The sequence below is a fragment of the Trichoderma evansii genome, assembly GCF_050947405.1.
Source record: "Trichoderma evansii strain SZMC 28006 chromosome Unknown GGI43scaffold_7, whole genome shotgun sequence".
NCBI lineage: Eukaryota > Fungi > Ascomycota > Sordariomycetes > Hypocreales > Hypocreaceae > Trichoderma > Trichoderma evansii.
In genome coordinates, this window is record NW_028145199.1 from 1,079,261 (window position 1) to 1,105,623 (window position 26,363).

The following is a 26,363-nucleotide window of genomic DNA, read 5'->3' on the forward strand; positions in this document are numbered from 1 at the left end:
TGACATATCAAAACATCTAGTTTGTTTTGCATATCGATACTTAATTAATATGCAATACACTTGAACTGCTAGCGGAAGCACAAAACGACTAGGAGATTTAAAGTGGCATGATGCGGTGCATGGCATGGCATGGCCCTGGGGCTCCGAAATCCGGCAGGAAGGAGGATTACAAAGAGGGAAAATTAAAGCGAGCCAACCAATGGCGGTATCGCGCAGGATCGACACTGTTTTGGCTAGCAAGCGTATTTGTTGCACAACGGCTTTTCCCTGGTGGCTTGGGGGGATTCTGCCCTGTTGAAGGAACAATGGCGCGGGTTTCTTGATTTTGACAGATAATGCCTCACCCTTACTCTCTCTGTGCGTGTCTGTCTTTCTCTGCTTGCGTATTGGTTTGTTTGGTGTCTGTCATTTCCCCTCCTCAATCTCATCCCATCTCAGCTCAGCTGCCGAACGGACGCTATCGTGGAATGCGGATCTAGCAGAGATGCCTGCCTCGGATCATGGCGCTAGGCACATCATTTTCTTGTAACACATGAATGGCGAATATGACGAATTGCATTCTGTATGATTTTGTATGATTTCTGTTAGTGATAAACAGTACTAGCAGTGGTGGCATTGGATTGATGGCTAGCATGTAAGTGGCTACTGTAGGAGGTCCATTGAGATGCATGTGAAAGAGAACACGAGATCGCAGAAACAATCCGTATTAGTATTTTATGATTAATATCAACTATGTCAACGGTATTGAAGGCGTTTTTTTTTTGTATTGAATAAATTATAATACGCCTCCGGACAAGTCCGACAACATTCGATTCTCCCAGCGCCGCGCAGAGAGAAAGAGAGTGCGTCAAAACATACTCGAGACCCCCGTTTTCTCCTCATGCACGATAAAAGAGATGCTACGCAGGCCCGGATCCCCTGAATGCTACCATGTACATGCATGTGCGTGCGATATATGCAGTGCTACCGGTCTGTTTGTGGGATACCAGAGGATACGCTACCCATAGCTTTGTCTTTTTTTCAAAACAGCCAAGACGCCTTAATGCCACCACTGTTACCTGCTTCTTCACTGCCTGCTACACATCATCTGCCCATCTGCTCTGCTAGGCTCTCGCTCGGTCCCGGCTGCCGCTCGCCCGGTCCCGTCAGGGCCCATCCGTCACTCCCGCTGTCCCGTCCAACCTCGTTTCGCTCGCTTCCCCCCCCCAACAGATACTGCCCACTAACACGCAGAATCCCAGCATCGTCTCTCTCTCTTTCTCTGTATTTGTTATTACTGAAACACCAGGGGATTGATTCTTGCAAAAAGACACGCTTTCCCTTCCGATCCTCCCGCGAGATTTGACCCGGATGATCAGCCGACGCTTATGCTGGGCTTAGGCGTCCTCTGCGCGCGCAACGAGGACGAGGGTTTAGAAGGAAAATTCCACCGCACCTTTCCCCAATTGCCACTAATTGCTGCTAAACAGAGTCCTATACTAGTTGTAAATATCATAAACGAGGTTTTTTTCTATGGGGAACTTTTTTTCTCTGCTTTTTCTTGCAAGGCAATGGCCGAGGCCAAGGTAAGGCCCGTGTTGTGCTGGTGAATACGGGAACGCCGTGATGGGGACTTCCCCCTTCCCTCACACATCCAGGCATAGCAGCGGCAGATGTGTTCGCCAGCATTCAATTGATACTAGCAGAACTGTACAGGCAGCATGCATCTGCCTTAGCCTGTTCCTTCCAAGATCTGGTCTCTTTAGCACCGAAAAATAAAGCGAGGTTCCAGGCGGTCCACGGAGTAATACTCCCGAGTCCATTACGGGTAAGCAATAATTATACGGTTTCCATACGAGAGGTACGAAGCCCGGACAAGGATGGCATGGCCTTGCATGGCTCGGGATTCACAACCCTGATAGATGCAGATAGCGAGATGTGATGTTGCAACAGGTAGTAGTATGCAGTACATAAAAGAAATGGGCTCGAATCAAGGGCAAATAAAGGACATGTAGACGATAAAACAGTCCACTTGGCAGTGACATTTCTCTCATTCTCGTCCTCTCCACACACATTTCTGGTATCCCGCCTCTCTTCCCCGGGCTCCTCTTCCTCGCTCTAGCTTTGGAGCAGAGACAGGGAATAGGAATGGGAAAAGGTTCGATAGACGATGCAATTGCATGGGTCTAAAAGGTAATACACCGAGAACGAAAGAAGAGGCCCCAAAGACGGAAAAGTAAAGCAAAACACGATGCACTCCCCCCCCCCCCCCATCGTCCCCCCATCTTTTTTTGCCCCCTTTCATACATACATACAAACTCCATTTGACTTGCTACATGCCCTGCATTGGGGGCGTTTGATAAAATGCTACAATTGCAGTTTTGTTCTTCTTTTAGAGAAGAAGAAAAAAAGGCCAGCGTTTGAGACATGATCTTAACTTTGTGGAATCATTTTCACTTTTTTGTTAGCATTTTCCATTTTGCCGCTTTCGCTTGTAATCAGAATTACCATTTTGGGAATCGCCCAATAAGACTGCGAATAAAAAAACACTCCACTACTAGCCCTTCAGTATTAACTCCCCGGAAGCTATTACCTACATCAACGCAGTCTGGGGGTAGGCGAGAAAGGGCGAGGCACTTGTTCTCTATGGAGCTCTATCAAAAGTACCCGTTATTTCAAGGAACAGACTATGGTACAGAATAAAACGATTCGCCAATACGAAAAGCTTCTGATAGAGGCAAATCAAAAAGAGAAGCTAAAATGACCTTGGAGGCAAAATACAGGAAAAGAGTAAGGTAAAGAAAACGGCCCCCAATTCACCCCCCTCCCCCCCTTCGATTCGAAAAAAACTTGCCATTGCTATTCCCTCTCTTTCTCTCTCTCTCCACCCTGCTCGTCCTGCCTATTGCCATCTGATATTTGCCTCTTGCCCCCCCCCCCCCCCCTTCTCTCGAACATCCTTCCTAGTATATGATAGTCGATGCATTTTCATATCAAGTCTTGCAGATGCTTGTATTCAAAACCAGACCACACGCCCCCCTCTCTCACCGGAATCCATTAGGCGTTTCGGCATCCGGGAGACTTCCGAGGTGAATAACGGCGAATCTGTCGCGTTTTAGCCTCTGATAAACCCCATCGCTCACACATCGTACCCCAGACCCAGACCCAGACCCAGCTTCATACTATTCCCATCGAATCAAGGGAAAAGGCAATAATTGCAACAAGCACACGCCCCTCCTCCTTTACTCGCTCTCCTTCCCCTCTGTACGCTTCTTCGTCCTCCTCCTCCATGTCGTGTTATCCATCACAGTGGCGTGAGCGAGTGTGATGAACAAGTGGATGAGATATTGTCCCGGGTAAACCATCCCATACCCGGCCCAAATCCAGACCAGACCAGACCAGGCCGACCCCCCCCTTTCTCTCTCTCTCAAAGGAAACCCTAGCCAGCTAGTCATCGAACTGCTTCCGTGTCGTGTCTTCGTGATCCGCACTAATCACGCACCATCTTGCCACAGCATTGTCGCGATGTGTTGCCTTTGCGGCTAGATAAGGGTCTGAAACGATCCCTGATGAGGGGATGGATGGGGGCAAATGTGGAAAAAACAATGGGCTCTCGAGTAGGAAATAGTATTACTAGCAGTACTGATTCGTTGCTACTACTACCTGTTTGAAGAAAAAGTGTATGAGCAAATGAGCAAATCAGATAGAGACAGAGACAGCCAGACCCAGTGAAACTAGCCGGATAGGGAGATGGAATATGGCATCTTACTTCAACTTGGCGATGCGAGATAAAGCGATGTGATGTGCTTCTTCCCTGTGAAATTCTGTTATTGATTTGAGACGGCACGTATCCAAGCGCCCCATTGAAAAAAGGCTCCATCCCATGCTCGGAATCGAGCACGATTTCTCCACGTTGTCCTCCCCCCGGGGCCAGATCTTCTTCTGCAGACGAATCAGCAAAGCACCATCACAGCACGTTGCAACTCGATGAAACGCGCGAGGCCATGAACATGAGAACCAGTCCACCCAGACAAAATACACGTACATTCACTACCGATACATACACACACTCGTACATACATACCTATCTACCCTCCTTGTACTCCATCTCGCCCAGTCTCCCAACTCCAATTCACCTTTTTCTTTTTTTCTTTCTTTTTTGGCATGTAGAAAAGACCTCACGAACCCCATCCCTAAATCCCCCATGCCACTCAACGCCTTGACGCCATCCCGGGCAGCTCCTTTCTCGCCGTCCAAGCGTACTGAAGCGTACAGGCATATCAGGATACCCATGTTGACAATGAGCAAAATCAAAGCAGAGCCTCAAGTTCGCTGTCGTCTCCAGTCCTCCCGTCCACCGTATCCCCGTAATTCGAAAAGAATCATATACCGCAAGCTCCGAGAATATGCAAACCGTTTTCAATAATATACGTCTTTCTTCTTCAATAAAAAAGAAAAAGAAAGAAAAGACGTAGATAGAAACGATGAAAAGGACGAATAACAAATAAAACAAAATAAAAATCATAGTGGGAAAAGAAAAGCAGCAACCCCAGTGCATGCATGAACCATCTCACCCCTGGCTATGAAGAATAAAAAAATGGTACATTCAAGATCCAGATTTCATCTAGGATTCTTGAGAAAAGATTCCCGCATCCTTCGCGGCACGCCGAGGCACAGGACCATGTCAAATGCCTTGGAAGAAGATGTAAAGAAATTTGCTGCGGTGCGATATGCCAAGCAGCTGCGGGTATCAATAATGCAGATTACTTTTTTGTGAACTGATTTATACCGTCCATAAATTTTCGTGAAAACTGTTCGTCTAGACTCCTGTAAATCTCCCCTATCAATGCAAATGAAGGTGCCCGTTATTCTGCTTGACTTTTTTCGTCTGTTCTTTCTTCTTTTTTTCTTTTCGTTTCAATTATAGCGCAGAGACACCGGCAGAATTGGGATCCACCACATTGTCGGAGAGATTAATCAGGAGTTGAGCAAGGCATCTCTTAGTGGCTGCGTCGTCACGGAGAACAGACGAAAAGGTGGCATCTCGCAGGGGTTCTGGGAGGCATTGTCGAAGGGCCTCGCGCGCTCTGGCATTATCACTCAATCTGCATAATCACTTGTCAGAATAACTCTCCTCAAACATCATGTAATTATCTTGGTAGGAAAATGCCTTGGACGAAACTTACCGAAGGAAGCATCTCACCACGTGCTTAAGCAGGCGAGCGGTCTGGGATTCGACGAGCTGAGCAACCATATTACTCAGAACAGTGCCGACAGCATAGAAGCGCTCATATGTGGCACAGATGTAGTTCAGACCATTGTCGTCTAGCAGTATCTTCTGAACAATGAAGATGGCAACGGTCTTGCTGAGCTCTGATCCGGTCTCCATGATACGGAGGCATAGTGGGATAATCTCCGTCGTGAGGAGGAAATTGATGACCTCGGATGAGTCGTTCTTAACCAGGGCCCCGATGACGCCCAGGCTTGTAAGGCGGAGGTACTCAAACGGTCGCGACTTGGACGTCGTGTTTAGGAAAGGATAGAGGAAGAGAGGTATGTGCGCTGCCAGGGGTGTCAGTAAGCCATGCTGCAGCCTTATCTGTGCTTTTATCGAGCTGTCAGGGAGCGCTTTGGTTGCAGCTTACCATTGAGGAACAGGGTCCGCGTATCGTTGTGGGATGCCACGCACTGGAGGAGAGCTAGCGCATTGCATACTCTGTTCGATGCAGCCGCCGTAAGTTGCGATGGATTGAGGAGCGTGTAGACGGAGATGATTTCTTGCAAGAGGGATGTCATGACACCTGCAAGAGCCGAAAATACGCTTTGGTTAGCAGCCACCTTCAAGGAGTTCAAGAAAGAGTATACAAGCAAGGGGTTGGGGAGGGGTAGAGCAAAAGAGTGACAGTAAAGGGAAGCCATACCAAACGAGTGCCACAATATCAGGGCCAACTCGGGCACCTGTTCTCTCTTCTTGCTGAGCTCCAACAGAGCTGCCTCTCTGGTATTTTCGCTCAAAAGGTCCGCAATGTATGCCATTGTCCGCCTGTTGTCCTCCGAGATGTTATCATGTCCACCATCTTGCCCGTGAGAAGCGGCAAGGCTGTTATTGACATTGGCGTGGCCGCCGGGCATGCGTCCGTAGTGAGGCTGCTGAGCTTGCTGTTGAGCCTGTTGGGCCTGCTGCTGCTGCTGGGCCTGCTGCTGCTGATGTTGTTGCTGCTGAGCTTGCTGCTGCGCTTGCTGGGCCTGCTGTTGCTGAGCTTGCTGCTGTTGCTGGGCTGCCGCAGCAGCAGCTTGGTGGGCGTGCTGTTGTTGGTGATGGCCGGCCTGCTGGTGCATCCAGGCCGAATCCGCCTGGGGATTGAACTGGTGGTGGCCGTAGACGTGCGCGGATGGCATCATCCTGGCGGTTTCGGGGGGTTCCGTAGCGGCCCAACAGTGAATGGAGGAATGATGCGGTCGGGAGAAGGAAAGGATAGGCAGTCTCCTCTGGCGAAGCGGGGGATGTTTATCTACTGCTCAATATATCTTGCTCAGAGGTTCGTCGTCACCGTCCTTATCTGAGCCAAGGGAGACGAAAGTTGCCGGACAGCTGCGGGTAAAGGTCGGAACTGCAAGGCTGAGGGCCCCAGGGCTACGGCGGGAGCCAGGAAAAAAGCTGTGGCGTGTGGCGCTCGGCAGGCGGTAGTAGCAATATCGAGGGCGCTGGTGCAGGGGCAGAAGGCCAGCAAACCTCGCGTTGCAAGGGGAATCGATTTTTGTGTAGCTCGAGACGGCTTTACGGACTGGGTGTTGCATCAATTAAAAGGCGGCTGCTTCAAGCAACGAGGCAACCCCACCGCCTGGGACGCGGACTAGGATTAATCAATCTCCGGTACCTGAGGCGAGGCGCATATTAGACGTGAGGCTCTGCGCAGGGACTGTTTAGATATTGTACAAGTTTGACTCGTGATGTAGCGTGTCAATGCTGCTTTGTTTTCTTCTCTATATTCCGGATTGAAACTTTTAACCTATTTTTTCCCCTATGCAATTTGAATATGTTGGTCTCTGCGCATTGCTATGCGTGAATCCACAGCATTCTGGTATAACATTGTCTCCAGCTACCCGGCACTGGCGTCGCGGGGCTACTTTTATTGAGATTTGGGGTTACAAGAGGTATACCAACAGAATGTTGCATGAAAATGTGCCTTTCACAGCATGTGGGATCTAACTGGTGGATCTTGTAGATTATTGCCACTCAAAGTGTGTGCATCTCATTGAGCCAATCGCCCTTGAAACGGCTCAGCATGACAATGTGAGTTATGATAGGCCAAGGCGTAGCAGAAAACAAAGATCGTGAGATAAATAGCTATTTAACATATTTTTGGATGAGCAAATAATTTGAATTCTCATTGATTATCGCTCGCTCTTTCTTGTACCTATAACTAAATTGTCACAGTAACGTAATGGCTAACAAGAACATTCTCATCTTTTGACATATACCAGCAGGCTTAAAAACTCAAAAACAGGGATGGAAAGAGAGCAAGAACAGATAATGGATAGAAAATGACTGAAAAAAAGAAAGAAAGAAAAAACGCCCACGCCATGCTTCGAAATGTTAGAGATAAATAGATCAGCTCAACACACGCAAGTGTATGCCTTCAGAACGCTTCAAGTCTCATGAAACATGACTGACACAATCTCATCGAGTATTGTAAATACCAAGTGAGAACTGGGTATTAATCGGTTAGCAACATAGTCCTTTGAGCATTGGAATAGAGGGAAGGCAGTGATTCTTACTTGAGCCTAGAGTTATTAAACGTTGCAAAGAGGCGTCGGCTTGCCGCCTGAGCATTGGCCCGTCCTACAACATTTCCCGCTAGATCCGGTACCAGGGTTGCCAGCATCAGGCTAGCTTCTGTGCGTGTCTTCTTCTTATCCGCCGTGGTGCGTGGTTTTCGATCCCGAGCTAGCTCTCCGTCTGGCCATAATGCGCTTCGTAGCATGCCCATATATCGCAGGAGCGAATCCTCCTGTACCGCCATTTTGATGTTTTCACGTACTCTCTTTTCAATTGTGCCGCCGAGCAACTGCTGTAATACTACTACAACTGCTCTCCCTCGCAACCAGTTGTTCCCCTTGTTGAGCTCAAAGACTTCGAGGAATATATCGCAAATGGGCTTGATGAACGGCTCCAGCTCCTTGTTCTCAAAGGCATCTAGCTCTGCCTCTGCCTCTGCAGCAGGGAAATTTTCTTCACTGACGTCGAGCGGCATTGTATTGAGCTGATTAGTGGCCGCCGACATGATGTTCTGCCCTGCAACCGAAAGCTGAGGTAGCACTGGGATGTTGCCCAGGATGTCTTCCATGCCATCAGCGACAGAGTCGTACAAGCGAGTCATCATATCCTTCTTGTTGTCTCGGTCCATTGCGTCCTCGCCTGACGTAATAGCACTTTGCGATAGAAAAGCTCGCAGTTCGCGACTGCGACACACCTCAGGCAGAAGTAAGAGCTCACGTAGGTACTTCTCCAAGGCCGTTCGCCTTTTACGAAGAAAATCGCTCTGGAACTTCATCACGACGCGGCGTCTAGGAAAGTCCAGGTGTCGTACTGAAGGGTACCTTGACCGTAGCTTCTGGTGTAGCTCGAGGAATTCACTATATCTTCTCATCACAGCCCAGGACGACGCCGGCATCTGTTCGCCGGCATCCCGATGAACCTCGATGACGTACAAAGCAAATTCTCGGCCATCATCTTCTCGCCCCACTTGAATAGACTTAATCTTGATTTCAGACCTTCCATAGAGACTATTGTCGCTTTCCTGTATCACGTATTGCTGCCGCTGGAGCTCCTTGCGCCTGATTTCTCTCTGGAGACTCGTCTTTGACTTTTTCAGAATCCGCAGCTCTGCTGCGTTGTTTGTGAGTTCTGCCTTCTTTGTCAAGGATTCTATAACCGCATCTTGAGCCACGAGGCGATCGATATCGTTTGTTAGCGCTGTAATGGCTTCTGCTAGCCCTAGATCTCCCGGGGCGGCTTCGTGTATTTCATCCTCTTCATCGGACTGCGCTTCTTCATCCACGTCACCACCGTCGTCTGATATATATTTATCCACATCCCCAAAGAGGTCATCATCCACGAATACGCCAATTCGAGATGCGGCACTGACAAGTCCTAAAGACGACAGAGTGGGCTTACCAGCCTCTTTTGCCGGTGTTGGAAGCTTCCCGGCATCAAATGAACCTCGGTTAGAGTCAATATCATTAGAAAACAAGCCCGACATATTATCTTTGTTATCAAACAAAGAGGCTCGCAGATCTTCAGCAGTCTGTGGTCTGTCGTCTTCCAGAATGTTCGTCAAAGCCTGCTCTACAGCTTGTACAACTTGCTTGTCGGGTGTTTGCTGCCTTGATAAATCCTGATCCAAGCTTTGTACCGAATCCATCATTCCATAATTATCCAAGTCATCGTCATCAAAAAGGGGATTCGTCGTACGACCATCATCGAGTGACCTCCTTGGAGAAGTCAGCGGATCCGAGCCGTTACCATTAGTATTTGCAGATCTGAGATCAGAAATCGACCCAGAAAGTCGCCGAGATGGTCCGGCAGTCAATGGAGCAAATCGTGCCATGGGCTTGGATTTAATAGACTGATATGACTGGGTTCTGTTTGGCATAGAAGGACCTTGGTGGGATGGCGGCGGTGGCTGCACAGTGGCACGAGACATCTCTTGTGATGCAACGCATTTGTAATATAGGTCCGATTTTCTGAAACCATCAAAATATCGAGAGCTCATGGTCTCTAATACTCCACTCTGAGCTTTCAAGATGGCTCTTCTGGCTTTGAAATATTGAGCAGGCGTAGCCGATATTCCAGCCTGGAGAAACTCCTTGACAGCCTTTTTAGACGCGTCCGGTACGTCAAGTTCTGGTTTGGATAGGTATGATTGATGGATCTGTAGCAAATCTAGGCGATCCGAGTCTGTCCACATAGGCAATGTAGATGGAAGTTCGTCATCCTGTCCGTCATCCTCCAAGGGGTTTCGAAAACCGTCGACGACTAACCAGAACTGAACTAAAGGCATCAAACGCTGGCGGTCCATGTATTCCATAAAGTATGATAAACCTGCCGGATCTCGCAAAAGCTCTACAAGGGACGCATTTTCCAGCTTAGAAGTAGAGCTGGATGGTATAGTGGTGGCTGGTAGAGGCGAATGACGGTTCCCTCCCGCAGCCAAGTGGTGCACTCTCTCTTCGAGAAGTCGCTTTCCCATTTCCAATCGACGAAGATAGACTGGATCTTGGTTCTCCTGCAAAGAATCACGTTTGAGCTGGCTGGCAACTTCGCTGCGGAATCGCCGTGCGTCAGATAAGTTATTGACTCTACGAATGGCCCGAATGAATTTCTCGAATTTGCGCTCATTGTCTGCCGGGGCCAGCCGCGGCGCCATGGCTAGTTTATTAGATCTGGGTGTAGGAGAGGCATGCTGATCCAACGCGGCCCTGAGCTTGCGAACAGTGGATCTGTCTTGAAGCATTGAGCGACCAAGGTTCTCTATCAGCTGATTCCACATATCAGGATCCCCGAGTAGCTGAACGACAGGGAATAAGACTGCACATCCTACAATCTCTCGCACGATGATAGAGACAGCTCGACTAGATAGCATCTTCTTGGGAAGAATTTTGGTCAGAAGCCGTCCTACTAGCGATCGTAGATAATCTTGCTGAACCATCTTGGTATCAGGAAAGGACAAGGAAGCAGCTGGATGCAGTCGGCCATCTCTGAATTTAGACGCAATTGCAAGGTCAAGCTCTTCAGATTCCGTAACAGAGCGGTTTAGCTTTCTTCCTCGTACTGATTTCTCAGCTTCGTAAAAGTCATGGAAGTGAGCAGTCAAGATAGGCACAAAACGGCTCGTGACGAGGTCAGCAAAATCTTTATTGCGGAGTGAATCAACCAGGCTTAGGAGTGCTTGTCGTATGGCCTTGTCCACCTCATTTTCGAATATCGGATTCTTGCTGATATGAGAATACCATGAGCGTACAAAATCGCGGAGGATCAAGTTTAGAAGCTCATCGAGAGCTTGAGATGCCTGAGGGAAGCTGGGGTCGAAAAGTTCCTTGTCGTAAACCTGTCGTTGTTGTAGAGCTTCCGCCTCGGTGCGCCATCTCTGCGAACTGAGAAATGACACCCTCGCCGGCAGCACCTTTCGATCGCCATCATGAGGGTTCTTTGTGGCCAAAACCAGAGCTGCGATAAGCGAGACAACAGTGATGACGATACCGCCCACGAAGGCATAGCCAACCCAGCGCAACGCAGAGAAGCAGCTCACGGCATAGCCCCACGCAACAAAGTAGGCTACTCCAGCAAGGACTGCATCTCTACGCTTCAGGGCCATAGTCGCCTGCTGGGCATCATTGTTGAAAGACACGGTGAGCGAGAGAACATTAGCATATATAGCGTCGTAGTAGTAGCAGTAGCTCGCGATTGCGACGCTCCAAACAAGCGTGGCTACAGAGCCACCCGTTATCGATTAGCGGGAGCGAGCCCACCATTACGTAGCGCCCCTGCAAGCACTCCGTACGACAACGGTCCTCTGCATGCATGCACATACATACCTAGCTTGCAGGCCGTAGAACTCGGTCTGAGCGCATGATGCTGTACATGAGCTGACATTGACCTAATGTACAATTCACATTTGATTTGTTTGGCGAGATAGTGGCATTGCATTATCTTTATACAATGGAGTAGAGCTCCACACAGGTGCACAGAACAAGTGATATCATGAGTAACTGCATCTGCTAATACCAGTAGTACGTCAGGACACTTCCAATCCCGCCTTTCCCCACGTCATAGGCCGAGAGCTTCCAAAGGGTATTCGTTCGTTTATTCGTCTTGCTTCAGCGTATCCAATTACCATGGAGGATCTTCCATGCGGCGGAATAAGGCTACAAACTTCTGTCCCTTGTTTCGCTCCACTTTCTTGCCTTCTTCCGTTTCATTTAGCATAACCTTGACGCACTCGTCATTCTGTTCCTCTTCCTCGCTAACCCTCTCAAAGGAAGGATGGGCGTTGAGGTGTTCTACCATCCACTCATGTAAAGCCTCGACATCAGTGATTGTATAGACAATACCGCCGGGGCGCAACGCGTAAGCGTATTCGGAATTGAGGGTTGTTGAGACGATTCGCGCCTTGTGCTTTTTTGTCTTAAAGTGCGGATCGGGGAAGCATATGAAGATTTTGCTCAGCTGGCTCTTCTTGAAAAAGTTGGGCAGAAATTTCATAGTGTTTGCACGGATGCAAGCCGCGTTCTGGTAGAGCGCCCCAGAGCTTTGCGCACGTAGGGCCCATATCCTTTCCTGGACAAACTGTGTTACTGTAGTACGGATCTCTAGGCCTGTAATAGTGTTAATAACAGTCCCTTTAGGCAAACGAACGAGGGCAGGAAAGAAAACTCACCGAGAATGAGCTTTTCTGGCAGAATAGGAGCGAGACCGACAAGTAGGCCTCCAAAGCCACATCCTATGTCGACAATCTCAACATCCTGCTTCATCCGTGGAGGCAAAGATTCATCCTTTGGCGCTTCCTCATCTACATAAGCAGGATAATATGATGACCAATCCATATGTTCAGGAGAAATCGGGCTAAAATGAGTTAGAAGAAGGAAATCAATATATGCAGTGGTAGACTTACTACTCTAATAGGTGGTCTGAGAAAGGGTTTGCGTGAGCTCTCTGGCGATAAAGCTTTTTTCTGGGCAACAAAACAACGCCATCTTGACCTCTTTTTTCTCGAAATCTATCTCGCCTTTCTTTCTTATTTGATTGATTACCCATCTTTGAAATCCAATCTTCTTCACAGCAGTTTGTGGCGAGTTTTTCGAGATAACAAATTGAAGCTGATGAGATGGATCTCTGAACTGGCGGCTGGTGAAAGTTTGGTATGGGCAAAATAGGAAAGCGGTAAGGCAATGCATTCAAGTTCAGCGTTCCCTGGCAGAAAGCCACACCAGGTTTAGCGGCAACATCGCCCTAAATTGCTGCCAATTGGAAATGTGAGCATCATGCCTTCTCGGGTACTAGTGACTATTAGTAGTAGCATATACTGCTGCTAAGATGAGATTTTGGGACAAGCACTTGGCAGTTGGGTCATCTCTCATGAGGAGATACTTTTTCACATTCCAATCAATACGGGCGCTACAGCCGACTAAGGTATGTCAGCTCACTGATATGATAATCTGAGGTAATCGCTGTCTAGAGTGGCGAGATATAATGGTGAGATCGGCTGGAATCTGCTATAAAACAGCGCTAGATAAGGTCCGAGGCATAAAGTACCAAGTACAAAGCCATTAATCTCGGCCAACCCCTGCGTATTGCAACAGAGCTGGCCTAAAAAAAGCCTGACAGCTCCTGAGCATCATCCCTTTGTTTTGCTGTCTCCGTCGAGCAATCGAAGCTTCTCTCTCTTGTTTGCCATCGCAAAATCTTACTCTATAGCTTTTCACCATGTCTGTATTGTTCTGGGACGCCTCTGACGCGCTGACATACCTGTCATTTCCTGGCTCTGCTTTTCTGGTTAACGCCATCTCCTGGATTAGTGTAAGTACTGGCATCCCTCCCTTTTTCGCATGCGCCTCGCATCTGACTCTCGAGAATAGCTGGTCTTGGGCCTGTTTTTCAGTTTACCGTTTGCTCTCTTTGTCGTCTACGATATCTTGCTGTGGATTTGGAGAACATATCGAAACCTTTCAACCCAGCCTCAAAACGCGCATATCCCCGTCACAGCCGGCACGACGCCTACAAAAACTACAGCAATAAGCCCCGAGCATCACGATCAGCGAGCGAGACGAAGATAAACGACTCTGATTTTGAACAATTCAACTTTTATAATGCATCATATTTAGATCACAGCGTATAGATATTTCTAGCATGGCTCTAAGCGATTTGTGAAAGCACCTTGATAAGGTCTCCCGTCACACCCATTGCCGTCACGTCTCCACCGGCTCCCGCGCCTTGGATAATCAGAGGATTGCTGCCGTACCGCTCGGTATAGAAGCTGATGATGTTGTCGCTGCCTTTGAGGGAGGCAATTGGGTGCGAACGATCGAACTGCTCCAGTCCAACCTTGACCTGCTGCGTGGCTACATCGATGCTGCCGACAAATCGAACAACTTTTCCAGCCTTCTCGGCAGCAGCCTTGATGTCTTCCATTTGCTGATCGAAAGCGGGCAGCTTTTCAAGAAATTCATCTCCAGTCGAGCAGGACTCGAGTTCCTTGGGAATAAGACTCTGGGTAGGGAATGATGTTGGCGATTCGACGGGGAGGCCTGCCAAGCGAGCCAAAATGGTCAATTTGCGCGCAACGTCAAGGCCGTTTAGGTCATCTCTGGGGTCTGGCTCGGTATAGCCAAGAGCCTTTGCCTTCTTCACCTCTTCAGACCACTTGCCACCCTTACCCTCGGTCGGCGCAAATGAATTGAAGAGGAACGACATGGTTCCGCTGAAGACACCCTCGATCTTGGTGACCTTGTCTCCGGTCTCGACCAGATCCTTTAGCGTGGAGATGACTGGCAGACCGGCGCCTACTGAAGACTCGTGGTAGACCTTGGCACCAGATGTGGCCGCCGCTGTGAAGATGTCCTGCCAGAGCTTGTATGAGCCAGAAAAGGCCTTCTTGTTTGGCGTCACGATGCTGAGACCTCGACTCAAGGCTAGCGGGTAAGCATCAGCGACATCTTGAGAACTGGTGTTGTCAACCAAGACCACTTTGGCTGGGGCGGCAGCCAGATAGTCAATGACTTGCGATAGAGGAGGAGGGGCCTGGGTAGATGAAGCGAGGCTTTCGGTAACGCCATCTATGCTGACAGGAGAGTAGTCGACATTATAGAGGGCCTTTCGGCTTGTCGAGATGTAGCAGAGGCTTAACTTGGGGGATGGCTTTCGGGCGGCAAGCGCCTGCAATTGAGAGAGGAAGCATTTGCCGACACCACCGGCGCCTAATGTATAATGACGGGTTAGTTGATTCAATTAGAAGATAGCGCATTGGGAGAATCATAGAGCACAGCAGACGTACCAATAATGGCGATATAAACCTGATTGACGGCAGCCATTTTGTCTTGTATGTGAAGAAGTAGTCTGAAAAATAACGCCACAGCTTGAAATGAAGGATGACGGTTTCGAGTCCGATAGCGGGGTGATGTGATGGATGGTGGGGTTGGGAGAGCTAAGAGCTGGGCCAAAGCTTGACAAGACTTGGCCAATGATCAGCATTTTACTGCTTTCTTTTGGTAGGATTGAGCTTGAATACACAGAAGTAGGTTATGTATGGTTCATTGCCGTTTTCATGTCAATACTATGAGTTATCATTAGGCCATCTCCTTTGCGGCAGGCTTATTATCCAATCGAAATAGATACTGCTTCTTCTCGTGTACTACTTATCAGGTGCGATCGGCTAAGCTCTCATTTCCGAAAGAAATACTATCTATAGACACATAAATGGCCGAGCTACTCAGAGCAAATACTACTTTTAGACCTCAATATATAAGTTTGAATTATGAGCAATTTTCTTATAATGTTGGTCATGATATATTTGTCGCTACTTTGAGCGAGCACTGGAGATACTGTCGCATCTACAACATGGTAAATCAAGCGCTGGTATATTGCAACAAAATATTGCAACTGGGAAATGGAGAATTACAGCTTACCCTACAAGAGAGGGGCGGAAACAGAGATTTATGAAATGAAAATGCCATCTGGCATGCAAAAAGAATAAAAAGACTGGAGAATAGGGGATTTGAACCCCTGACCTTTTACAGACTTGCACTCAGACTGAACAAATGCAAAGCAAACGCGATACCCCTACACCAATTCCCCGAATCTTCGGAATGCGCCAAGGACAGGTTACTCAAATAGCTTTCGGATGGGACAAGTCTCTAGAGGTGAGCCTAAGATCTCACATAGCGTTATGATATTCAGTTACGACCTATCGATGAGCTCATGTGGATGAGGAGCTCACTTTATCTGACGACTACTGCAAAAGTACTAAGCTAATAGTGAGTGCTATGTTACCAATATGCTCGCATTATAAGCCAAAGAGCGAGGTTGTCGGTTCTCAAACTAGTGCTATGCCCTATGATTTGGCAAATGGTGTTTATTTCAATTTATTTGAGTATACTATGTTGCAGAGAAATATAATTCGCAGCTGTTCCTCTACCCAAGCCATATTTGCATCTACAAACAAATTGCGAATGTCATGCTTAGTCATCACAGTGACCGTTCCTTTCTCTCAGTGACGTCCAACTTCCCAGTCGCATCATATCGATATCTCACCTTTCGACTTCACCTAATTCACTATTTTAGGCTTGTCTTTAAGCCGGGATCTCTAAAAGTCCAGCTGAGCTACCAAACGCTTGCCACTGAAAGAGAATTATCATTTTGGAACTTGAACGCGACACTTGGAGGTGCGCACAGAGTAATCACAGCGCATTCGAAAGGGAAAAAAAAAGTTAAGAGATATATCACGATGCCTCAGGATCCGAATCTCTACGGCCAAAGGCCCCAGAAGCGAACCAAACGAGAGACACTATCATCGTCATTGGATTTTACTGCACAGCTCACATCACTCATATCGAATGCTGGTCCCCAGGGATCAACATCAGCAGCTTCTGGACGTCCGAGGCCATCAAAGCAATCTAAAGATGACATCTTCCGCGGTGCTAGCAAGTCAAAAAAAGCCGATAGCAAGGAGAGAGAGGCCAAATCAGAAAAACTGGTGCTCAAAGAGGTAGCTGGGACGGAAGAAGAGACGCGAGAACGCGAGTGGGCAAAACGCAAAATGGAGAGCAAGGCACGGCTCTACGCTGCGATGAAGCGTGGTGACTACGTAGCGAAGGACAATGAGGCGGCGCCGCTGGTGGATTTTGACCGCAAATGGGCCGAAAACGTAGAGGGAAAAGATGACTACGAGACCAGCTCGGATGATGATAGTGGGAACGGGAGCGATAGCGAACAAATCGTCGAATATGAGGACGAGTTTGGACGTACACGACGAGGGACCAAGGCGGACAAGGAGAGGATGGAACGTCGCATACGGCGAGGGCTGTTGGGCGCAGAGGAGCTGGAGCGCATGTCGGCGCGGCCCAGCGCTCCCAGCAACCTCATTTACGGGGACGCGATCCAAGCGATGGCGTTTGCGCCAGATGAACCGAACAAGATGGAGGAGCTGGCGCGCAAGCGGGACAGGAGCGCGACGCCGCCGGATATGAAGCACTACGACGCCGACCACGAGATCCGGACCAAGGGCGTCGGCTTCTACAAGTTCAGCAAGGACGAGGAGACGCGGACCAAGGAGATGGAGTCGCTCGACGAGGAGAGGCGCAAGACCGAAGAGCAGCGCCAGCAGCGCGAAGAGCAACGGGCGGCAAGACGGCGGGAAATTGAGCAGCGCCGGAAGGACATGGGCGACCGACGGGCGAAGCGCCAGGCGGAGAGCTTCCTGGATGGGCTATGAGACGAGCAAGAGTGATAGGGGAACCTTACCCAGCACTGAACCAGATACTAATCTGTACGGAACACGAAGTATGGTCCGCATACGAATATTCCTACTGCTGCCGCTACTAGTATAACAGAAGGCTGAATGAGCGTCGCTATTTTGGAAAATGGCAGGAACGAATTTGACGTATATACTGCAATTCCACCTGGTTTCCCCTTATATAAATGCTAGCTTATTGCCTGCCTCTACTTCTCAATGCTATCCGAAGTCCTCTATATCGCCTGATCTTCGCGCAGTCCCGGGAAACACAGCTCACGTCTTCCGCCATATGCGATTCTGAGCGCGACTTAACCTCGACGCGGCAGGAGTTGCGATGTGCGATCACAGCCCAATATTTAATGTCCTCAGAACTCGGGGTACTTGCCGATGGCTGTGTTGAAGGTTTCAGTCAAATGAGCCTTGATGGTAGTTACCTGTTTCTGTAGAACCGGCTCGGCTTCAATGACTGCGTCTATATATTTATCAAAGGCTTCCTTCAAAGCCTCGAGTCGAGTTCGGACGAGTTTCTGCCCCCCTGGAACATTTTGCCAATCAGTAGCTTGTTGTGCGATTTTGTCTAACGTACCCAAGGTTTGCGGCACCAGGGCCTCAATGTTGGCGATTACGTCCGCGCCCCCTGCCTCGTCAAACTTTCCAGCACTCTGAACGTTGGCAGTTGCGCCTTTGACGATTGAAACTAGAGCTTCCGCATCGCTGTTAATACTCAATGCACCAGCTATACCGCTACGAGGAAAAGCATGCACATCATTGTCGAGTGCAGCGATGTGGGGGCCGAGATTTTCTTCAAGATCACGTATGACTGTATCAACGTCGCGTTGAAGGAGCTGTGTTGTAGCGGCGGTAGCGGTAGCTGAAGCCAGAAAGATGAGCTTAGCGATTGCCACCATCTTGATGTTTAGTATGAGCGAACAGTTGATATCTTGTAGTGGAGCAAGCTGAGATAAAAATTTGTGTTTTAGAACAGAATGTAAAAAGATAATGCCTGATTGATAGGAGTAATGTCCGACGAAATTCGTCGAGAACGCAAGCTGCAGTTTTGATATTCATCGCTAGGTCATTAACATAAGGATGTATTACTGGATAGATAGTAAGATTCCTCGGCAAGGGGCTCGATTCGATTCAAACTTAGTAATTGACAAGCCGCAGGTATTACTGTTCCACTCGTGTAGTTGACAAATCTTAGACATTACTGTTTCAGAGGTGTCTCCTTTAACTGAGACACGGCCTTAGATGTCTCTTATTTGCGGTCATTTCATAATACAGTACCGTGACATGATTTGCGTGATTTACCCGCGGAGAGCCATAAATCAGAGGAGCTATCGGTGATGCTATGGCTGTATTGGCGTTTTGAATCTTGTGAGATGCATTTGATCTTTCGCAATGGAATATAAAACATTCCATGGGCAAGCCTTGCCGATAGCTTGAAACAAATTAAAATCCAGAAAATCGATGTAATGACCGGCGCAAGCTGTAGCAAATTTTGCGGCTGGGAAAGACAGCAGGTCTGTGCAGTAGTCACCAGCAATCAGCGCATGAATAATGAAAGTCACTGAAAACTAAATAATGAAACATCGTGTACCGTGTAGCCGAGCCATAACACCGGCTGTATGGCGACTAGTTGTCTCATATCCCCTAAAAGGCTGGAACTGTAAGTTCTGACCAGCCACAACAGTAAGAGTGCCGAAAGGACATGGGCGACCGATGGGCGAAGTGTCAGGCGGAGAGCTTCCTGAGTGGGCTATAAGACAATGTGGGAACATGAACATTCTACCTACCTACTAATGTACTGAACAAAATGCCAATCTGTACGAAGCACGGAGTATTACGATCTGCATACAAATAACACCGATGCCGCTACTGCCTGTACAGCAAAAAGGCTTTTTTTGCGTCGTTAAGAGTGGTTTAGCTTCAAAGTCACTATATTCTAAATCATCCAGAAAGCGAATTTGGCAATATAATATTCTGTTGTTTCCTGTTAATGGTACTAAGCTGCAGAAGTGGTGATTCCTAATTTTATATTATATATCCTGACCAACTGAGGCCTTGGCATATAGCACAGAATCTAGTAGTTTCATACATGCATTACATCTTCACGTGGGACACGGCTTTTTGTGTCTTGGTCTAGTGAGTAGATGTATCGGAGTCAAATACGGCTTGGCGCCGATATTGCAAATCTATCTGGTTCTCACTCGTTCAAATTCCAGATGTCGCCCGCCTATACTTGCCAACGACTTTTTTATGATACCCAAAATCCTCCAAATTATCTAATTTCATTCCGTCCTGTCAATTGCAACTTATGCCTTCCGCTACATGCGGCTCAGAGCATGGGTTAACCCCACCGTGGTAAAGGGTTGCGCGTTGTTCAGTAGCATTAGGGTTAGGCATAAAACTGGATGGCCTCGTCGAAGGCTTTCTTGAGTACATCTTTAACGGGATCTGCCGTTGTTTGTAAACCTGGCACGGCCTTGATGAGTGCATCCAAGTAATTCAAAAGAACCGTCTTCCCTTCCTCAAGCTCCTGCCGCGCGAGCTCAGGCTTCTCGAATTTATTCCAAGCAGGAGCATTTTTTCCTATCTTGATCAGCATAGCCGTCAATTTTGGGACCAGAGGCTCTAATTGGGCTAGTAACGTGGGTATTTGTAGCACGTCAAAGCCCCCAGCTTCAACATTGACAGTTGCAACCTTAAAGGTCTGGATCAAGGTATTAACATCGTGGTTGATCTTCTCTGCACCGGCGGCACCACTTCCAGGAAAATCAAATATATCCTTGCTGAGTGTGTCGAGTTGGGGTAAAATATTTTTCTTAATGTCCGTTATAATCAGACTGTCGTTGTTGTTGCCGAGGACGGGAGGAGGGAGCGGAAATATAGATGCAGCGACGGTTGAAGCCAACAAGATGAGCTTGGTGAAAGCTACCATTTTAACTGCTTGGTATATGTAGATTGTTGGTCTCTTTTGGAAAATAGGCTGATATGTAGATGTGTGTGTGTGTGTGTGTGTGTGTTGATAGGAGTGATACCTGATGAGATTTGCAGAGGACGAAGGCTCCCAACTTATATTCGAGTCGCCAGATATTGAATATGAGGATGTGCTAGACAGTAATAATCATTGGCAAAGAGTCCACATAAGCCGATTTAAACTTATTAATTCACCGATTATATATCTTACTGTGTCACAGGCCTGAACTGAGACATGCCCTTGCATGTCTCTTATCGGTGATCATTTGGTAATATAGGGGTGACTAGCCGTGATTCTTCTATTTTTCCGGAGAGTAATACCAACTCAAAGAAAATGATCAGTCACCGCAATATCATCTTCTGTGTCTTGGATCCCGCGAGGAACAATTCATACTGTGCTTCACGCGCAGTTTTGACAATAGTTGCAAGTCATTAATATACATTTACACAAAAAATGCTTTACATATCTCATTATCAGTGAAATACAGCTCAGCGTCTATATTGAAATTCTATTAAAATCTTCAAGGTAAGTGCTATATTATCCCCTGCCTGTTCTCCCTCAGCGCTACCTAAAGTACAGATGAAAAGCTCCTTTCAAGACCTCTAAACTGTACAGGATGAGCTCCTGTCCCTCGGAACATCTTTCCCAGCGGCGGCTTGACCTCCCAAACGGGCCAACACATCGTGCAGCGGTTGCCCCAGCTCGTTACATGTATTCAAGTCGTCAATTAAATATCTGGTGCCAGACCGCTCTAATTTCCCAGAAATACTTCCAGCTGCATTTTTGGCGGCCATGACCAGAGCCTGTGCAGCGCCTCGGATATCCTCTGCACTAGATTCACCACTGGCAGGAAAATCTTTCATTATCTTGTTGAGTGTCAACAGCGTGGGTTTGACTATCAATCTATAGTGATCTAAAATTTATATTCATAGCAGCAGAGGAATTGTGTCGTGGCGGCGGCGACGGTTGAAATTAGCAAAATGACCTTGGTGATTGCTACCATGTTGTTTATTTAGGTATTACAGTATGAGTTGCTGATCTCTTAGGGTGAACTGGCTGAGATGGAAATATTTAAGAGCATGTAGAATATAATTGACAGTGCGATATTCATGAAAGTAGTGCTTGATGAGATTTCATCGCAGACGTAGAGCCTAGATTATACCTCATATGTGCCTCCCGGTATTGCATATGAGGATGTGCTGGATAGTAAGACTCTTTGGCAAGGAGTCCACAAATGCTCAATCAATCTTAGTAATTTACAAATAGATCTTACTGTTTCACAGCTGTACCCTTTCAACCGAGACACGCTTAGATGTCTTTCATTTTTTGGTAATTCGGTAACACAGTGGCCTGACTAGCCGTAATTTCTCTGCGGAGAGTCGTAGTTCAGAAGAGCTAACCAGCCATGGTTGCATTACGAAGTATGTTTCTGCATCCCGCGGGACACAATTTATCCTACTCCAGAATATACATCGCTGGTAAGTTTGGCCAATAATTTGAAGCAAATCATAATCCAGAGAACCGCTCGCAAGAGTTATCGTAGGTCTTGCTGCTATCAATCTTATCTATATGTACATGGACGTAGCAAAACGGTGACGCTCAATAATCTGTTTGCCATGCTCTCACTACCACTACGGTCGAAGGCGAAATGAGCGTCGCGAAATTATACTCGGCTTGCCGCTCGGGCCGCCGCCATCACCTCTGAACCTTTTGCAATCTCATCTTAGTGAGACGTGAGTCCTTCCGATCCCCCTGATTCAGTAAGCAAAGGTGAACCCCCCTGCTTTTTCACGATTGGAACACCGCAAATTCGGATCCTACATATCAGGCTTCGTACTTGGAACGTAGATGACTGCCTATGAGGATTAGTGAGCACCTGCTTTAGTTAAACCAAAGTCATTGCCATCTGAGATACTCTAACAAGGCAACTTGATCACGTAGGAGTGGTGAATCGAGAGTTTAATACACTACATGGGATCCGGTTGTGTAGTACACCTTCACGTAAGACAAAGCATTGGTTTAATAAGCTCGCACGTGTGAGGGTAAGAAAGAGCCTGGCGCATATATTGAAATCTATTTAGTTTTCTTTTATTGAAACATTAAATTATCGCCCGCCTATTTTCCTTAATACTGCCCAAAATCTTCTAACCGCCATTTTTCTTACCCAGCCCAGGGAATATAACCTATTTCTCCGCTATTATCGATTCCTTAATGCCATTACGCCGTAGAGTAAATGCGGATGGCCTTGTCGAAGGAACTAGTGAGATACTTCTTGATAGCAGCTACTCCCACTGCCTGCGTGGCTGGCACGGCTGCACTGATTGCGTCCAAGTACTTGTCAAAAGCTGCCTGCAGAACCTGGAGATTATCGAATACGTGTACAGCGCCCCCCGGGATAGCCTTCCAACCATAGGCCAGTGATCCTAATCTGTCCAACGTAGTCGACATTTGCAGCAGTCGGCTCTCAAGGCCGGTAATTGTAATGGCCGCTGCCACGCCAACTTTTCCAGTGCTCTCAACATTGGCAGTTGCCGTGTTGAGGGCAGAAACCAGATTTTTAGCGTCTGTGTCGATATCTAATGAGCCGCAGAAACCACTTTCAGGAAAATTCTTTACGTCCTTATCGAGTTGAGTCATGATAGGGGCGATTTGCATATTAATATCATTTATAACCGTTTTAACATCGCGGTGAAAGAGCTGTCTTGTAGCGGCGGCGGCGACTGTTGAAGCCAGCAAGAGGAGCCTAGCGATTGCTACCATCTTCAATGGCGTGCGTGAGCTGTTGATATCTTGCTATATGGAAACTGATATATATATGTATATTTAGGGACGGCTAGAAAATACGCAATAATGGCTAATTGACAAGAGTAATGGCTGATGGGATTTACGTAGGCTAGTTTATATATGTATTGCCAGGAATTGAACATGAGGTTGTGACAGAATAGTAAAATTAATCAGCGGAGAATTGAGAATTTGCAAGTGACGCCCACCTTAGATGTCTCTCATTTGGAGTCATTTCGCAATACTTATACAATGTTGTGGCTGGCTGCAATTCCCCTCCAGAAAGCAATGATTTAAAGGGACTAACTGGCCATAATGATTCTACATTTATTGTCCTGAGTATCGCGGGAGACAATTGACGTTATGCGAGAGAATACCAGCCTGGGGAATGGTTGTGACAGACGCGAACGTGGTGGCAAATCTTGCTATTAGAAAGAATACTCGGTCCGTATACTAGTATTTAATAACAATCAAAGGCTGTGGGTAATGAAACATATCATCGAGGCCGCTTTATGGAACACAGCCTACAGTCGAGTCATATCACAACTGGTATGTATGGCGACCACATAGCTGTCTCCCATCACGCACAGCGCTGGAACTGTCCTGGATTAGCCAATAATGGCTGGTCACGAAAATACGCTGCCCTGCGTTTGATGCTTTATGTTATAAAGCGTCGAGATACATACTATACCATCTCGACTTCCCCTCTGCTCCATCGCCGTGCGGCACTGGTGTACCACAAAAAAGATGGCTGTAATACGCCTCGTGGTCCCACAGCACTATGTTGCCTTCAATTATCTCACCGAGTGATCCAATTCGCCCTTATTGCCACCTGATATCTTCTTTAACTTTTAATACATGTAAGAGGTATGCAAATTTAGCCATCCTACAGAACTGTCTGTTAGCGCAGGCCGATCTAGAACATATTGCTATTATGTGCTTTTGCAGTTATCTGGAGGAGATCTCACTACACACCGTTCGGTAAGACACACCGAGAGACATCTAAAAATACGTTACCCAAAATTGTGCACAGGTAGATCATCTCTACATCATCTTGATCTGTAACCATACATTTCGCAACTCGGAATACTGCGAACACAGATGTTCTATATTAGGTCTAGCGCTTGGAATGTAGACGATTGCCCGTCGGGGCTAGTGAGAACCTCGGGACAAACTAACACGGAGAATTTTCAATGGGATTTTTCAACGGGGGGTTGTGGAGGAGAAAGTCTTCGGTCATTGTATGGTTCTCTACTTGAGTTTAAGATCGGCTGAGCTTTGGCGGGGTTAAATATGCAGTTTAATAAAGTCATACCGTCGCTTTTTAAGTATGATGTTCGCGTTAGCCCGAATTAAAGACTTCTTATTAAAAGCTTTTAGGTACTGAACCTGGATTCTACTGTATGTAATGGATTATTAGTCCTGTATAGAAGGTCTTATGTTAATAAAGAGGACTTCAAAGAGGCTAGAGAAAGGCTATCCATATATCTTGCCTCGGTGTAACATGACCAGGCTTACTGTGCGATAATCTTTAGCACTCTGCTTTATATGAAGAGATGGGCGAGAAAGGGAGGGAGAGATATTATCTCGTGATATATATGTATACCTTTTCTGAAGCAAAGTAAATCTTTCCCATCCTGCTATATTTACTCCATATTTTGTTTCACCATGCGAGTATTATGCCTAACCAACAGTCTCCTATTACTAAGATGCTGTATTATTAGATAAGTAGGGCGGGGATATATACATGATCAAGGCATCACGAGATACAAAATAATATATGACAAGTAAGCCAATTAACGAGGGTTTGAGACTCTAATTAAATTTGTAAGGTACTCTTCTTCCTGCTGATACGACTCCGACTCGCTCTATCACATCCCTTGGCCACTTCGCCATTCGACAGGTTCCTATTTCATTGATCTAAAATATTGACTTCAACATTTTAACATGAAGCTTTCAATTCTGATAATTGCTGCAATGACTGCTGCTGTCTCTGCAAGTCCAGCTGCAGACAATAGCGCCACAGGCATTGGCGTAAATAATCCCCAGCCAATCAGCAGGCAGCGCTGAGTCAATGCTAAATATTGTTATTCTAGGTTACATTCTATAAAAATATCAAATATAAAGGAGACTCTTATACTGTTCCTAGTTTCAAGCAATGTTGGCGACTTCCAGATAAGCTGTAAATACTAAACATAGTCTTATGATCACGAGGAGATTCTAATGCTGAAAACAGGCATTTTGAGGCGTCGTCTGTTCATATCAGGGAAGGAATAAGTTGCGGTCTTTTCGGGTAAGTGAAGGTGTGGCCGTGTGGCTAATGTATATATCAGTGGCAGTGGTTGACAAGAACCAGCAGTGACGATTGTAGGGCTCCGGCGCTCTGGAAAGGATTGAGAGAGTCTGAAGAAGATCTTGAAGATCTTTACCTTGATGATAAGGTTGCCAGTGTTATCTGCGCTGCTATTGGCGTCCGCGACTAAATTGACCACGGCATCAGCATTGGGCTTCACTACCTAGGTAGTCAGGTTTACCCCATAATGCTTACTTAGAGTTTGATGCCAAATGGTCTTGCTTGCCAGCGAATTTGCGTCGGTTAGTAGCTACTAGGTAGTAGTAGTATCCGTATCATTCAATTCTATGGCATTTTCCCCCTTTTGCCAGTGAATGATGGCATATGATGATTTTGGATATCTAACGCTGCTAGTACCTCTATCATTGTCTAGAACTGGCTTGCCACTCCGTGCTAGATAATTACATAAGAAGAGTTAGTAGTGTCGCCATGGAGGTGGTTTAAACATATATATCACTTTCGATTCTTTTGATGCCTATAGAAGATTGGGGTCAAGAACTGAAGACGATGTTTACTGTATCAATCATCGCACTGTACGAACTACACGTCTAATGGCATGCTGAAGCCGTACGCTGATTTCCGGTTGTACTGTATCAGTATTTCCCTCGTTCCGTTTAGCCATTAATATAGCTGACCTTGTTTTGATTGGGCGGGATCGGGCGCCTGCAGCGAGCCAATGGAAGGGCTTTATGGCGCCCGCAACGACGAGGAAAAAGAAACGCAAAAATGACAGACTGCGCGGCCAACTTCCTAATCTATG

General features: G+C 47.1%; 10 protein-coding genes and 1 non-coding gene across 11 annotated transcripts; 3 read left to right on the forward strand and 8 right to left on the reverse strand.

Moving 5' to 3' along the window:
- Positions 1-4,718: 4,718 nt before the first annotated feature.
- GGI43DRAFT_351213 (cell differentiation family, Rcd1-like-domain-containing protein) lies at positions 4,719-6,901 on the reverse strand. The gene is made up of 4 exons (XM_083202267.1): positions 5,901-6,901; positions 5,625-5,780; positions 5,166-5,541; positions 4,719-5,084 (listed from the first exon to the last, which is right to left on the reverse strand). The coding sequence occupies exons 1-4, from the start codon at positions 6,379-6,381 to the stop codon at positions 4,901-4,903; spliced, it is 1,197 nt and encodes a 398-aa protein (XP_083061791.1). The 5' UTR covers positions 6,382-6,901; the 3' UTR covers positions 4,719-4,900.
- A 508-nt stretch (positions 6,902-7,409) lies between these two features.
- Positions 7,410-11,650, reverse strand: GGI43DRAFT_351211 (PXA domain-containing protein). The gene is made up of 2 exons (XM_083202266.1): positions 7,759-11,650; positions 7,410-7,690 (listed from the first exon to the last, which is right to left on the reverse strand). Exons 1-2 carry the CDS (start codon positions 11,355-11,357, stop codon positions 7,630-7,632), a joined length of 3,660 nt encoding a protein of 1,219 aa, XP_083061792.1. The 5' UTR covers positions 11,358-11,650; the 3' UTR covers positions 7,410-7,629.
- Position 11,651: 1 nt separating this feature from the next.
- GGI43DRAFT_351210 (tRNA (guanine-N(7)-)-methyltransferase) lies at positions 11,652-13,052 on the reverse strand. Its single transcript, XM_083202265.1, has 3 exons — positions 12,654-13,052; positions 12,420-12,604; positions 11,652-12,357 (listed from the first exon to the last, which is right to left on the reverse strand). Exons 1-3 carry the CDS (start codon positions 12,794-12,796, stop codon positions 11,873-11,875), a joined length of 813 nt encoding a protein of 270 aa, XP_083061793.1. The 5' UTR covers positions 12,797-13,052; the 3' UTR covers positions 11,652-11,872.
- Positions 13,026-13,855, forward strand: GGI43DRAFT_351204 (uncharacterized protein). Its single transcript, XM_083202264.1, has 2 exons — positions 13,026-13,558; positions 13,618-13,855. Exons 1-2 carry the CDS (start codon positions 13,466-13,468, stop codon positions 13,813-13,815), a joined length of 291 nt encoding a protein of 96 aa, XP_083061794.1. The 5' UTR covers positions 13,026-13,465; the 3' UTR covers positions 13,816-13,855.
- Positions 13,836-15,289, reverse strand: GGI43DRAFT_351361 (homoserine dehydrogenase-domain-containing protein). Its single transcript, XM_083202268.1, has 3 exons — positions 15,267-15,289; positions 15,033-15,210; positions 13,836-14,955 (listed from the first exon to the last, which is right to left on the reverse strand). Exons 2-3 carry the CDS (start codon positions 15,067-15,069, stop codon positions 13,895-13,897), a joined length of 1,098 nt encoding a protein of 365 aa, XP_083061795.1. The 5' UTR covers positions 15,070-15,210; positions 15,267-15,289; the 3' UTR covers positions 13,836-13,894.
- Positions 15,290-15,737: 448 nt separating this feature from the next.
- GGI43DRAFT_t89 lies at positions 15,738-15,832 on the reverse strand. The gene has a single exon. It is a non-coding gene; the product is annotated as a tRNA-Ala (tRNA).
- Positions 15,833-16,481: 649 nt separating this feature from the next.
- GGI43DRAFT_382925 (CCDC174 family protein) lies at positions 16,482-17,468 on the forward strand (the record flags this gene model as incomplete). Its single annotated transcript, XM_083203306.1, has 1 exon — positions 16,482-17,468. The coding sequence occupies one exon, from the start codon at positions 16,482-16,484 to the stop codon at positions 17,466-17,468; it is 987 nt and encodes a 328-aa protein (XP_083061796.1).
- A 193-nt stretch (positions 17,469-17,661) lies between these two features.
- On the reverse strand, positions 17,662-18,482 carry GGI43DRAFT_351367 (cell wall mannoprotein 1 family protein). The gene has a single exon (XM_083202269.1). It carries the CDS (start codon positions 18,395-18,397, stop codon positions 17,855-17,857), a length of 543 nt encoding a protein of 180 aa, XP_083061797.1. The 5' UTR covers positions 18,398-18,482; the 3' UTR covers positions 17,662-17,854.
- Positions 18,483-19,491: 1,009 nt separating this feature from the next.
- Positions 19,492-20,573, reverse strand: GGI43DRAFT_402699 (uncharacterized protein). Its single transcript, XM_083205710.1, has one exon. It carries the CDS (start codon positions 20,428-20,430, stop codon positions 19,888-19,890), a length of 543 nt encoding a protein of 180 aa, XP_083061798.1. The 5' UTR covers positions 20,431-20,573; the 3' UTR covers positions 19,492-19,887.
- A 2,113-nt stretch (positions 20,574-22,686) lies between these two features.
- Positions 22,687-23,229, reverse strand: GGI43DRAFT_382928 (uncharacterized protein; the record flags this gene model as incomplete). The annotated part of the gene is made up of 1 exon (XM_083203307.1): positions 22,687-23,229. The coding sequence occupies one exon, from the start codon at positions 23,227-23,229 to the stop codon at positions 22,687-22,689; it is 543 nt and encodes a 180-aa protein (XP_083061799.1).
- Positions 23,230-24,856: 1,627 nt separating this feature from the next.
- Positions 24,857-26,241, forward strand: GGI43DRAFT_351433 (uncharacterized protein). Its single transcript, XM_083202270.1, has 6 exons — positions 24,857-25,077; positions 25,204-25,284; positions 25,347-25,432; positions 25,487-25,543; positions 25,610-25,845; positions 25,977-26,241. The coding sequence occupies exons 2-5, from the start codon at positions 25,228-25,230 to the stop codon at positions 25,731-25,733; spliced, it is 324 nt and encodes a 107-aa protein (XP_083061800.1). The 5' UTR covers positions 24,857-25,077; positions 25,204-25,227; the 3' UTR covers positions 25,734-25,845; positions 25,977-26,241.
- Positions 26,242-26,363: the final 122 nt, after the last annotated feature.